We start from the raw sequence: 14,240 nt of genomic DNA, 5'->3' as shown, positions 1-14,240 counted from the left end.
TGCAAAGTCCCAATTTCTTTATTCTTTGCAAAGCTGGGCTCATGCACAACACAAAGGTACACACTGCTGTCTTTACCTGCTGCAACTCCTATTAACATTAATGGGATGCACATATGTGCATCTGAAGGGTAAATGCCCTTAAGTTTGCATGACAGAATCCTAATGAAGTAGTTGGAAAAAGCAAATCACTGCACATGTAGTCACACTTTCCCCTTCCTTTGCAGGAACCCCCCCCCCACCACCACCTTTGCCGACCCCCCCCCCCCAACCCACCCACAGCACACACATTTCATCAGCCCACACTGTGGACCAAGAACCTGCTGGATTTCCTCATGGAAAGATAACATCTTGTTACACTCTGGGGATCTCCCAAGTGGCTCCATCTCCAAGCATTCCTCAGAGTCTTTACCCTATATGACTCTCAAATTGGCCACACGTTTCTATCCACATCCTATTTCTTACCATCCCCAGCTTCAGCAAAGGGTGTGGCCCTTCACACAGCAAACATCCAAGTCCCCATATTTAAATTGCATGGAAAAGGGAAAAAAAAACCCCAAACTTCACTGTTCTATCACCTTTGTTTAAAAATGGACCATTCTGTTTTCATGGACAGATGAAGATTCCAAAACGGCCTCATAAAAATAACCTCTGAATTACTAGTTTCAGTGAATCGGACCCAAAAAGGCAACATGGGAAGGACAGGAAAGAACAAGAATTAGGGAAGTAAGAACCCATTAACAGAGACCAGTCCTGCACTGGCGACTGTCTGTGGCTGCTGATAGAGATGTGTGTTTCATGGCAAGGCCAGAGTGTAAAATGAAAAAGACAGATCTTTAAAACTCATTAAAAATAAAAAAAAAGAATCAAGCAGGTCTGCCAGCTCGGTCCAGAAAGAGAGAGAGAGAGGAGGGACACAGCAGTGGCAGGAACCTCCAATTCCTGACCAAACCCTCTTCCACACAATGCCTCCAGAAGGCAAAGGAACCCGGGCGGGGGCCAGCCTGCCGCTGGCGGACGGACAGGGCTGGCCGCGCAGGATGTCGGAGCGCCAGGCGGCCGCCGAGATACCGGGCGTTCACACACCCGCCGGCGGGCTGCTGGGCTCTTCAGGTAATTAAACGAGGAAGCGGGGTGCTGGGGGCGGGCCTGACCCCGAGGCTCCCCGGCGCCCCGGGTCTGCAGACCGACTTCCCCGAGAACAGCCCGGAGCATCAACACGGCGGCTCTCTCCTCCTCCCTGCCTGTTCCCTTCTGCACCTCTTCCTAAAGCTGACCCAGAAACACATCCTCTCCACAAAAGCAGCCACACCAGGCTCGCAGCCTCTGTGCTGCAGAAACCTTTGTGCTGTTCCCTGCCAGGATCCTCCAAATTTTAAAAAGCAAAAAAAAAAAAAAACCTGCCCTCATGGCAGGAACTTGTCAAGATTCATCTAAACCAAATCTAGGTAAAAACAGGGGCATCTTCAGCAAGATGTGTTATTCAAAAAGAAAACTACCCCGCTAATCATGTGTCTTCGTTTGGACCGGATTAAAGTATGAATCTTTTTACCCTCAGAAAGCTCCCCCAAGAAGTCACCGATTTTGATAATCCAGTTCACAAATGAAACACTGGTTGTATGGTGTAATGAATACTGTTCTTTTCCGTTTTGATAACAAACATTATGGCAAGCAAATACCACCTATGGTCTGGTTTATTATGTCTCATCCAAAATCATAATTTTTTTAAAAACTCTAAAATGTTTCTGCTCTACAAAGAAAGTCACTAGGAAAACTCAGGAATATTAATTAAAAACAAATCCCTTAAAAGATAAGAAAGTAGAACACACACATTAAGTAATGATTAGAATCATATAAATAATATATTCTTTCTTCATCTCAGAATCCACAGAGTAAAATATTGGCTGAAAGAGACAGAGACCAAAAGAGAGATGAATACAAAAGCATGCCTGCTTGTCTGTGTTCAACACAAAGAACATTAAATGAAAACAACTGGCATGCTGCCAAATTCCTATAGAGGCAAAGAGATTCAAATAAATTGATTTCACGCATCACACTGACCTGGGATCAGTGTGCAGCGCTACAATAAGCTCAAAGCTCCATGTGGGGTAAAGCCCATTAATGCTATCAGACCTCTCAAACATGACCAAGAAAAACTAAAAATAAATGCAAATGCTCCCAAAACTCAGCAATTCTGCTTAAGAAAATAACCTTCTTCTTTTGCTAATAAAGACACAAATATCTGAAGGTACACAGCACCATCTAAATTTAGCACTTTTATTTTTAAAAACACAAGTGTGGCTTTTGAAACACATACAGTATCTTAAAATTGGTACTAATAAATATCCCATCCCATGATTTGAACATAAATACAAACTACTTTGCAACAAGTTTCCTGTGTCATAACTGCTTCCATTCTAATGCCCACGCATCTTTTAGATGACCAGTTAATTTTTTTGTATGACAAATACTGGACCCTTTCCTAACGGCTTATAAGAGCAAGCTCCTCAGGCTCGATACCACTCCTAACTGTCCCAGATCTGCCCAGTTCTCACAAAGACACAGCTGTAGAAAATGGAACACTGCATATTTAGGAGATGCTTTAAAATACTAGGGGGAACATAGCAGCATTTTGCCTTTATCATAAGCTCCTACCGGAGCTGGTGACTGTCCCTAAGGCATCATTTCTCTCCTGGCCTCCCGGAAGAGACAGGCTTGTCTCCTGGTGACCCCAGCCTGGCTTCAAACTCATCACAGGGACCAGACTCTCTAGCACCACCTCAGGCCACTGTCGCTTACTGCCCCAACTGTTCACAGGCTCTATCTAGTTCTTTGTTTTTTCTGCTTCCAGATTACAACCCCAACAGTCCAACGGACTCCACGTTTTTTTGTAAATTTGAAGTATGTGATTTCTGTTTATCTCTACTTCTTGGCTCAAACCCCATATTTATTTATATACACCCACTACCATCACACCAAAAAGAAAAAACGAGGAGTAAACTTTTCAATGCCACATGAAACATAAAGAAAACCCAACAGTTATAAAATAAGCAAACACACACAATCAGACACATATATGCACATATATGTGTGTGTACATACATGTGTATATATGCTGTGTGTGGACACACACATCATTTTAAGTATGCACACCCACACACACAAGAAAGAGAGAAACTCAGCATGGTGTTTTTGATACCTGATGCTGAGGCCTGGTGTTTGCATATTATAACAAATAAAATGCATTAACTTGTTTTAAAGTATGTCTCTGTCAAGCAGTTTTGCTTTAAATGTGAATCTTCCATGCTGCAAAGGTCATAGAGATATGCCACGTGACGGGGAGAAAGCATGGTTGTAATGGTGTGGGGCTGGGTAAAGACCCTGATGCAACATATCTGCAATACACACTCAAGTTTTAAAATCCAATTTTCCTTTCCAATTTGAAGCCTGCACCTTATGTATCTTTATCATACTGTTAAACCCCATCCCCATACAGATACATAAGGCAGAAAGCAGAGAAGTATATCCTCTGTGGGACAAAGTGCTTTCTTCTGATGGAAGATGAAGGGAAAGCAATTCTAAAGCAAGGCTTGCTGTCATTATTACCCATTTGTTTCCTTTGTGCTATTAACACCTTCCTTTCTATGCTGGACTTGAGAAATCCTGTTGCTTATTTTTCCCTCTTGAATCTCCCTCCCACCTCCCACCATTCCCTCCCCTCTAGGTTACTAGGGAGCCCCAGTTTGAGCTCCCGAGTCACAGAGCAAATTCCCACTGGCTCTCTGTTTACATACACTAGTGTCTATGTTTCCGCCCACTCTCTCCATTTGTCTCACCCTCTCCCTCCTCTCTGGACTTGAGAAATCTAACCAACAAAGATTTGCGCTCTCAAAAAATTAATTTCTGGTAGTAACGGTACGTTGGGAGGAAGAGAGACGCAGAAGTGAGCGATGTCTCAGCTGCTCAGTAGGCTGAGCTCCTTGTCTTCTTTTCTGATCTGATGTCTCCCACTAATTACGGTAGAAGAACATCCTACCAGGATGGCGGGGGACATGAAGACAAATACAGAGAGAAAGTAAAGCATGACAGGTTATCTCAAAGGAGCCTGTAATTGTACAGAGAATCACTGCACTTTCTCTGGACTTTCAACAACAAAACACCCTCATCTGCCAATACCTTCTCGGAAACTTGAAGAACAAACCAGTAAGTCTTCAAAGGAACCGCAAGAGTAGATGTCATGTGTGTACTGGGGGTGGGGGTCGGGGGTGGCATCTGTGTTTCCAGAACACTGGCCATGAAAGGTAAACATTTTGCTACCCTCTTTTCCATATAGTCAAGCAGGCAGTCACAGGACTTCAAAAACCCCCTCCTAATCACTAGATTGCCAACCAGTATCAGAGAACATTTGTGTTACCTCTCAATCCTTTCTTAGCACAGTTTATCTTTAGTCATCTGTACTTCTGTTCCACTCCACTAAGCCTGAAGCAGAGCTGGCTGCTGGAGGCATCGACTCTCTGGAATTCATAACACAGGGCTGTCCTTAATTATTAAATGTTGCAGACTTTAAGAAGTCACTTGCCAACTGGGAAACAGTTTACATGTTGTTTATAGTTTTCCTAAAATTAGATATCACTTTTTTTTTTTTAATGTGCCTATGGACACATTAAAATGAATTCTGCTTAGGAAAGGACATTCACCTACAAGTTTTTTTTTTTTTTTAATCCAAATCAAACAGAAGAAACAATAAATTGAATAGCATTTTTCCCTTTAGTCAACAAACTGTTTCAGAAAATACCATCTCTAGTTACAATAAACACAGAAATCATGGCATAGTTTTTACTCTTTAACTCCAAGTACCGCTCATCTTATAACAGACGTATTACAAAACATGGCAAGAAGCACAGCCACAAGAAGAGGGGTAAAAACAAAATTGGTACTTAATCATTTGCTATCAAACAAGGGGTCTCACAGCCAACCCCATACCCAAAGATTTCAAAGACAATTTTTTAAAATATGCAATACAAATTCTTTATCAACTGGCACTAGAAAAATAAAGAAAAGAAAATGAAAATCTTCACAAGAATAATTTATTAGAAAAAAAAACAGAAGATTGATTTTTGGCATGTAAGTAAATCACAAAGTCAAAATATTTGTCTGTTCCTTACCTTGACAATATTCAAAGTTCCCCTTTTTCCGGCAGTCACCTATTACTAAACTCAGCGCTCTCCAACTGTTTCTTTTGACAGATATCATTCTCCACCAACCGCTCTGCTAATTTCCTCTCTCCTTTTCGGACTGGGACAGATATTATGTTCACCAGCCCAGAGATCAATCTTTTCTATTGACAACAACAAAGGGAAAAAAAACGCACATATCACAACCAGTCTGAAGTATTACACCCATCTACTTAAAATACTAGGCCAGTTTTGTTTAACAAACAGATACAAGCCCTTCTAAATTTTAGAGAAATCCGAAACAATTCCCATTTTCTGATTTCCTCCAGGCCTCTAAATTCTCCAATCATCTGACTCAAAGCTGGATACTACTCTTCTTTCCTTAAGTTGGATCTAAAACATGCATACATCAATACCTTAAAAGAACGCTTTAGATTTTACCCATTTTATTTTTTTAAAATTAATCTGTCACAGTGATAGTTTCTTTAGAAAATGCTTTTAGACACTGCGTTTTTTGTTTTATTTTTCTGGAATTTTACATGCAGGTTAAATCACATTTCAAAACAACGTGGTATCCCCATTGTTTCACTGTTCTGAAATTTATATACTGCCATCATTCCGAAACAACTAATAGCAGTAACTAATAATCTTTATGCAACCAACCAGTTTGAAAATATTAGTAACAACAATTGTTAGTGAATCATTTCACCAAATAAACCAACTTCTACTACTTTTTATTTTTCCCTAAAGCAATCCAGATATTCTCATTTGTCCTGCTTAGATTTGTCAGGCTTAAGTTCATTCATTCATTCCCAAACATCCACTATTTATCACTCACCTACTATTACTAGTACCACCACTACTCTGAATAGAATAAGCATTACTATTTAGTTCTTATAATCTATGAGATATAAATCTAGCACAATCATGTGCACATAAAGCAATAACTCAATAAATGCAAAAGAACAGATTTATAAAAGCAGTCTCAAAATATTACTAAGGCTATTATTGCTATTTTTTAAGAGACCAAACTATTCCCCAGAAATTGAAATTGGTGAATATACATACTCTAATTACATAAATAAGCAGATTCTACTATTTTTTTAAAAGCAAGGCCCTTTATACACATTACGACTCTTCTATCATGTAATCAGTTGTTCCTCATTCTTAATGGCAAAATTTAAATATATATATATTGTAAACAGAAGATAAATAAGTACTGTTGGGAAAAAGAAGGACATGGATACTTTTCTTAGATTCAGGTATGATTTCTGATAATATTTAGTGCCTCAACAACATCAACAAAAAGCCCTGGAGAGGCTGATGCAGTAAATCCTACCTGTGTGGGCCATATTGAACAATCTCCATTAAACAAATGAAGGAAGCCAAGTCCATACAAATCCCCTAGAGTCTAAGTCTTTTTCCTCCTCCTTATGACTGCTAAACACCAGACTACTGTCTGGGTTTATTATCAAAAATGGTATAGTGGGTCTCAGTTTTGAGGCACATAAAACTACCATGTGGATAAACTTTTATAAGATAGATCTCTCAATTATAAATGATCTCCCAGTATAGAATATACTGTTTCACTTTTTAACTTCACATGTGTCTGTTTTAATGGGAGTATTCTGAAGTGAATGGAGAAAAGTTGGCAGGAAGATAGTGTTACAAAGTATTTCAAGTGTACATGTTTTCCTTAAATGTTAGCATGGCATACAAATACACATTGAGGAAACACACAAGGTAAACCCCAAGTTACCCCTGAGAATTCTTCCTACTCAACAATTTTTATATATGAAACATTATATCACAGTCAATAAGATAATTCACCTAAAAAGGGGGGGCGGAGGTGCTAATACTTGGATTTCTCAAAATAATGATTGGAGTATTACATTTGTGCTTCATACCTAGAACACAATAAATGGCCTTTTGATATAAAATAACAATAAAATGAGTAACGGTCATGAGTACTAAAGAATACACATTCAGATTATTTGTGATACTTACATACTAAAGTGTATATCACATGCAACTGAAATTTCTCTATCTTTAATATTGCTTTGTTCCAATCCTCAGCCATTGAACCTGTAAAATCTCATCATGAAGTGAACATACACAGAGACCAGTTTAAAAGCTAAACTCTACCAAGAGTAGAATGCCTCAAACAATTTGTAGTTCTACAAGAGTGTTATTAAAAAGGCTCAACATGTTGTATTACCATGGAAATTGTGGAAAACATACATTCCCAAACAAATATTACTTTTTCTCAATGGTATGAAGTAATGAAAACCACATGTGTAAATCTGCGATCCGTGCAGTAGTTCAAGCTGCAGCTAATAGAAAATACAGAAAGTGAACTCTGCTATATAAAGGATTCTTGTTACAGAAATATAATGTGAAAACCAGATGCAGACAGAAAATCTTAATCACAGATGGGAATGTAATCACTGGCATACAGAATACTTTTTTGATCAATCTTAACCATATGTGCAATGTATTTATTTTCTAAGGAATGCAATAACTTGAGAGAACCTTCTATTTGAATTCAGTTAACCTCATATTTATAATGCTTTTATCTTACTCCCCCACCCCTTCAATGTGTACACGGAGCCAAGGTTTTAAAAGGAAGAGTTGCTGGCCTTGGCAAATCCTTCTTGTATCAGTTTATCTTTCAAAGTTTTAATAGGATGTAAAAGACTACACACATAAGAATCAACCTCAAAAGCGATCAAGTGCAGCTCCCCATTACTGTGTTTCTCAATCACTGCCAGGAATCCCCTCGCTGCCTAAACACATTTCTCTTTAGAATTACATCAACATTTGGGGCTTTTCCTTTAGTAAATAAGACACAGCTATTCCAAAAATGAGGATTTAACACACCTCTTTTTATCAGTCTGAAGCAAATCAACTCTTAATCTATTTCTTTTTACAAAAGCATCTTGTAACATAAAGACTGTCCCTCTACTTTAATAAAAATACAAGTAGTTTTCTGTTCCACAAAAGGAACCCATGATATCATAACCGACTTAGAAAACATTTTATCTCAACAAGCACAGTCCCTAGTACTGGGCTGTAGCCTACACTTGTCAAGGCCTCCACAATCTCATTTGTAGGACAATTCTGCATCCCCCTGGTTTGAAACAGCCTCTCTTAAGACAACATTCAACTTCTAACAGGAAGTGACTGGTACACTGTTATTTGGGTGTCCCTCACCAGAGGTCACAAGAACTAAATTTCAAGACTCCAACTGCACAGGATTCCTTAAGCTTCTGTGACACATGCCCATCCTGAGTCTCCTCTCCTCTAACTACTCACCCCTGATACGCACAGAAGCACACAGTCCTCCTCTTGCCTCATTCTGACATTCAAGAGCCACCACGAGTTGGCACTAATCTGCACCTTTTCAGCCTCTGCTCCATCCATCTCCCTAGTGGGGCTCCATCCATCCCCCTAGAGGGTGCAGCTCTTCAGTGGATAAACTCCCATAGATGCATCATCTCATCTTTATGGATTTGTCCATTAACTCTTCCAGACTGGTGGATGGCCAGCTTCTCCTCAACTCAGGTTTCACTCAAGTATAACCTCAGAGACAGTTTCCCTCCTGTCCAAAGTCAAGTCTCTCCATTACCAGCAGCAACCCCCACCCTTCTCTCCAACACTGGTTTTTTAATTGTCTTCACTGCATTTAACACGATGGTGAATAATCTTACAACTGTTTCTACTGTATGCCTCCTACTCCTAAACTATAAGATCTATTAGATAGGGGTCTTGTCTGTTTTCCTCATTAATCTTCCATACTTAAAACTGTACTTGGCACCTAAAGAGAATGAAATAAAGGAATTCCACCTAATAAAATGCTATAAAGGTCCAATTCACACCCAATGACCATCACAAACATTTCCGTGACCACTCCTAAGGCTTATGATCATTCTTTCTTCTTTAAATTGTAACAGCATTTATGGTCTATATCAAGCTGGGCAACCTTTATCTTCCAGATACTGTTCATACGAACCCATCCCCATCAATACTGTACAAATATAGGCTGTGATGGAAATCATACAGGGCATCCACAGTTGAGAAGCCAGCCCTCCCTCCCAGAGCAAGCACTGGGAAACCACAATTAAGGACTGCAGGCAGCATTAAGTCCATGCACCCTTTAAGGTTTTTATGCATAGCCTTATCCCCCAATTTAGTTTATCAAGTGGGTTTCCTGCTGGAAAGGGATCCCATCTTATTCTCCTTCTGTCTTCAGACCTTACCTTGATGCAATATATGCATTTTGTTGTAACAGCCATGAGAGAAGGGGCCAGGTGTACTCAACAGTCTTCAAACTCAGTGCCTGACTCATAGAAGGAGTTCACTCAATACTGGCTGAGAGAACAAAGGAATAAAGGATAACTGACACTACCTTGTCTTCCTTCCAGCTTCTTCCTCTTATTGTGATAAAGCACTATTTTAAAATACTTCAGATATTTAAAGATTAAAAAATTAAACAGAAAGCAGGTGACCGATCTATGAATTATTTATAGTCAAGGTGACAACATAGGGTGATCAATAAGTTAACCAGGCAACTGAAAATAGCAGGAAGCTCTGAAATATCTCCTCTGCTATAATCTTCAATAAAATAAAATTTCCTAAAATGACTGTTCCTTACCTGCACTGACCACTTGGAAGCCCACTCCACACAAATGGACTGGAATGTCAGGTCTTAACACTTACTAGCTATTTGACCTTGAAACAAGTCATTTAACCTTTCTAAGCTTTAGGTGTAAATCTCTACAACAAGACGATTACACCTAACTCACCAGGATGATATGAAGAGATAATCAATTGAGAGCAGAAAGGAGGCAATACCTATTTTAATATCATTTAAAGCATTAAGGCACTAGTTCACTATTCAAAAATGACCTAGTGCGATCACAACATCTTCTTTTCTGAGAGTCATGGCTGTGCTAAATTATGATCAGTCAACAATACCAAAATATGTGGACGTAAGCTGCAGGTCCCAAAACATTTTGCAGGGGGGAAAAATAAAGAAATAACTACAAGCTAAGGCTGCGTGATTCTTTTCCTCATCTAATTTCATCTGTGGAAGATCACCTAGAGGATAAGCAGAGAGAAAACCAATTATTTCCAAAGATTGGTTTCTCCAAATAAAGGCATCTGTTCCATCCTGGAAACTTTCACATAAAAGGAAAACGAGACTTTGAAAGTATATGCATTCGTGGTTGATGGCCACATGGCTTAAAAAAAAAAAAAAAAAAAAAAAAAAATCCTACAACTGTCCAACTGCAAATACGGCCTGGCTGCTGCTGCTCCTCAATAGCTGATCTCTCTCTCTCCTTTCTTCCCTTCCTTTTCTCCCTCTCTTCCTGCCTCAGAAAAGCTGTTGCTATAGTTCTGTACTCCAGACGGTAACTTTTCTAAGTACAGTGAGAAGTTCTGACAATTTCCATTTTAGTCCCCACCTGCAGTCTCTGTGGCTGGCCCTGGCCACGGGGAAAAAGAATGGGGTGGGAGGATTTGCAGACTTCCAGCAGAGCGGGAGCGAGCCCCAGAACAGAGGAGCCTGGGAGTCAGAAAACTTTGGTTCAGACCTCAGCCCACCACTCACGCAGGGTGATCTTGGGCAAGCGAGGAAGCCTTGAGGAGGGCTTTGCAAATTAGCTCACTCGCGGGTAAGTATTAAATAAGGCAACATGTGAACGTCACTCCACGAAGGCATTCACTGGACCTCCTCCCCACACATATCTGGCAAACTGAGAGAGAGAGACGGAGAAGGAGTTAAGAGTACTCGGGAGAAGTGCTCAGCCTGAGATCTGTCCAGAAAACAGACATGGCCACCCAAAGAAGGACCAACAGGAGCCCCTAGCACCTAGGGGGTCACCGGGGGGCTTGGGAGACGGAAAGCTGGGGGTCACCGGGGGGCTTGGGAGACGGAAAGCTGGGAGTCACAAAGATGGTTTTCAGCCTGGCTGGGTCCCTGATCCAAGGGACAGCTCCAGCTCAGAAATACGTCCATGCATACAATATTCTGTGTATAATTTCAAGGAGCTCATCCTTTACACAAAGTACAATTATGAGCCATAGGGTAAAAAAAGAAATAAAACAGGTTAAGATACACATTTATGAACACGCAGGTGACTTAAGCACTTCAGTTTGCCCAGGGCTGCTATATATGGGGGTGTTTTTCAGTTGCTAAAACTTAAAGCTAAAATATGATGGCAATAAACTGTACATTCCATGATAAGAGAACACAATAAAAAGGGACCAAGGGGGAAAAGGACTGGGAAAGAAATGACATGATCTTGCAAACAAAGATTGCATTTTGGCCTTAGCAATGAAATATCTGAGGACAGTATTAAGTAAATAACTGGAATTCAAGGCAGGAACTTTCACCAAATATTTAATAAAGCATCAAAAAGTACCCCCAACTGTTCCAGGCTCCTACCTTTAAGGAGTTTACAGATCAGGAGAGAAGTCTGAATCATATGGATAGCAGAGAAATGTTAGATGTGATAAACTGTATCTTTGAAGAAGAGACAGAAGGTATCTATCTTCTTCAAAGAGATCAAACCAGTCCATCCTAAAGGAAACCAGTCCTGAATATTCATTGGAAGGACTGATGCTGAAGCTGAAACTCCAATACTTTGGCCACCTGATGTGAAGAACTGACTCACTGGAAAAGATGCTGATGCTGGGGAAGACTGAAGGTGGGAGAAGGGGACGACAGAGGATGAGATGGTTGGATGGTGTCACCAACTCAATGGACACAAGTTTGAGTAAGCTCTGGGAGTTGGTGATGGACAGGGAGGCCTGGCGTGCTGCAGTCCATGGGGTCGCAAAGAGTTGGACACGACTGAGCTAAACTGACTTGAAGAAGACAGTTCATGAAAACCTGAATAGTTTCATTAGCAAGCGAGGAGAGCACAAAGCAGATTCCCGGTAGAAACAAGTCTTAATTAAGGCTGAGGTGAGGAAGGCTAGCAAATCAGGGGCACTGTCTGACTTGACATCTGTATACCCCCCGGCATTAAACAGGACCACGCTCTCTATTAAGTATTTGCTGAGTGAAGGTGACTAAGAAGGAACAGCCACAGAGAGAAGATCCTACAGGGGGCTTCCAGAAGAGAGTGGTGGACAGTTCAAGAGTGGTCAAGTCAGATGCCAAGCAGGAACAAGTCTTTCTGAAATGATACTGTGCTTTGCACACATCATTTCACGCAATCCACTTGACAACCTTATGGGTCACACCATTATTATCCAGCTGAGAATTATTTCCAGATGAAGAGTAGGAGTTTCAACAAGTGGCAAAGTATTGGGGAGTTGGGTCTCTTCACTTCTCCACTTGACTTCCTTCTAGTAGAGAAGAGAAGGGCATCACCCTCCCCCCTAGGAAGGGCAGAATCCCAGAACCATCCACCCCAAGTTGATGCTACAGGCTCTAACTTTACAGTGAGTGAAACACACGAGGTTTTCAAAAAACTCAGAAGACCAAGAGACATGCAACAAAAATTCTCCTTCCAACCACCAATGCCTCAGCCCCACTTTCTTCCCATATAGCAGCGCAAGTCGCTCAGTCGTATCCGACTCTTTGCAACCCCATGGACTATACAGTCCATGGAATTCTCCAGGCCACAATACTGGAGTGGGTAGCCTTTCCCCTCTACAGGGGATCTTCCCAACCCAGGGATCTAACCTAGGTCTCCAGCATTGCAGGCAGATCCTTTACCAGCTGAGCCCCAAGGGAAGCCCAAGAATACTGGAGTGGGTAGCCTATCCTTTCTCTAGTGGATCTTCCTGACCCAGGAATCAAACTGTGGTCTCCTATATTGCAGGCGGATTCTTGACCGACTGAGCTATGGGAAGCCCCTTCTTCCCATAAAGCAAATACTGTTATCAGATTCACATGCACACTTTTCCCACAAGTAGAAGCTTTTTTTCTTTTTTTGGAGGCTAATTACTTTACAATATTGTAGCGGTTTTCGCCATACATTGACATGAATCAGCCATGGGTGTACATGTGTCCCCCATCCTGAACCCCCTTCCCACCTTCTTCCCCATCCCATCCCTCAGGGTTATCCCAGTACACAGCCCTGAGCATCCTGTGAGAGCAGGCAAGGGCGGGATGATTTGAGAGCATATCATTGAAACACGTATATTATCATATGTGAAACAAGTAGAAGCTTTTGTACTTCTCTTGTACTACTTTTTCTGTACAAAAGTAGCATACTATATATACACTGCTCCCTGCTTTTTTCATTTCACAATATATCTCAGGAATGACTCCATATTAGCATACATAAATTGGTCTCATTATTTTAAAAACTACAGTTTGGTTACAGAAGAAAAAAGTCTTAAAGATTCAATTCTGACAGCTTTTATCCACAAGCTCTGAATTTAGCTTAAGTTCAAAGTGTAAAAAGAATTTCCAGTGTTTTCAAGTTAAATGATACTAAACAAGGTGAAAGTCCCTAAAATAATATTATATTGGTGAACCAGACCCTAAAAGTCCTACATTTTGTTGTTGTTTCCTCCAGTAACTAAAACTCTTTAAATAGCAGGGACAATTAACAATGAGCAATTTAATCACGAATTGAATACTGCCCCTTAACATAGAAAAGTGATCCCTTTACTTTACCAATAGGAGGCCTCCAATTTAAAACAAAAGATTGTGATCCCACACATGACAGTATTTTGCTAACACTCTGCTGATTGTGAAACACACAAAGATGAGTGTATCAATTTTAGTAATATTTAAATTCAGTTTTGTTCATCTAATTTAATGTGTATTTGGAAAATGTCACTGTGTGAAAAAAGTATTTGATCTGCAGACAAAGACTGGAGAACTGAATGAATGAAGGTAGGTTCAAAGGCCGCCTTGAAACTCCCATCCCCCAAGAATACTGAGGACAGAGTCTGAGACACACTGCGGTATAATAAACACAGCCTCCGCCCTGCCATCAACTCCCCTTGACTCCTTAGTCTCTGGTCCCTGCCTTCTCTCCTTTACATATCAGAATTGAAAGAAATTTCTATAAATTATTCCCTAAACAAAAGTCTAATGCT

The 14,240-nt window shown here is 40.5% G+C and overlaps 1 protein-coding gene across 4 annotated transcripts in view; it reads right to left on the bottom strand.

Annotated features, from left to right (window-relative positions):
* Positions 1-14,240, bottom strand: part of RUNX1T1 (RUNX1 partner transcriptional co-repressor 1) — a 149,641-nt gene that overhangs the window by 117,962 nt on the left and 17,439 nt on the right. For 3 of the 4 annotated variants that reach the window (XM_070477413.1, XM_070477411.1, XM_070477412.1), the window contains one exon: positions 5,163-5,335. The exons of the other annotated variant lie outside the window; for it this stretch is intronic. In XM_070477413.1, the coding sequence (XP_070333514.1) occupies positions 5,163-5,250 (88 nt within the window). In that variant the 5' untranslated portion in view covers positions 5,251-5,335. The remainder of the gene's footprint in view (positions 1-5,162; positions 5,336-14,240) is intronic. 4 annotated transcript variants of the gene reach the window in all.

Source organism: Odocoileus virginianus, chromosome 15 (genome assembly GCF_023699985.2).
Source record: "Odocoileus virginianus isolate 20LAN1187 ecotype Illinois chromosome 15, Ovbor_1.2, whole genome shotgun sequence".
Lineage (NCBI taxonomy): Eukaryota > Metazoa > Chordata > Mammalia > Artiodactyla > Cervidae > Odocoileus > Odocoileus virginianus.
Note: the sequence above shows the minus strand (reverse complement) of the source record. Positions and strands in the feature narration are given on the sequence as shown.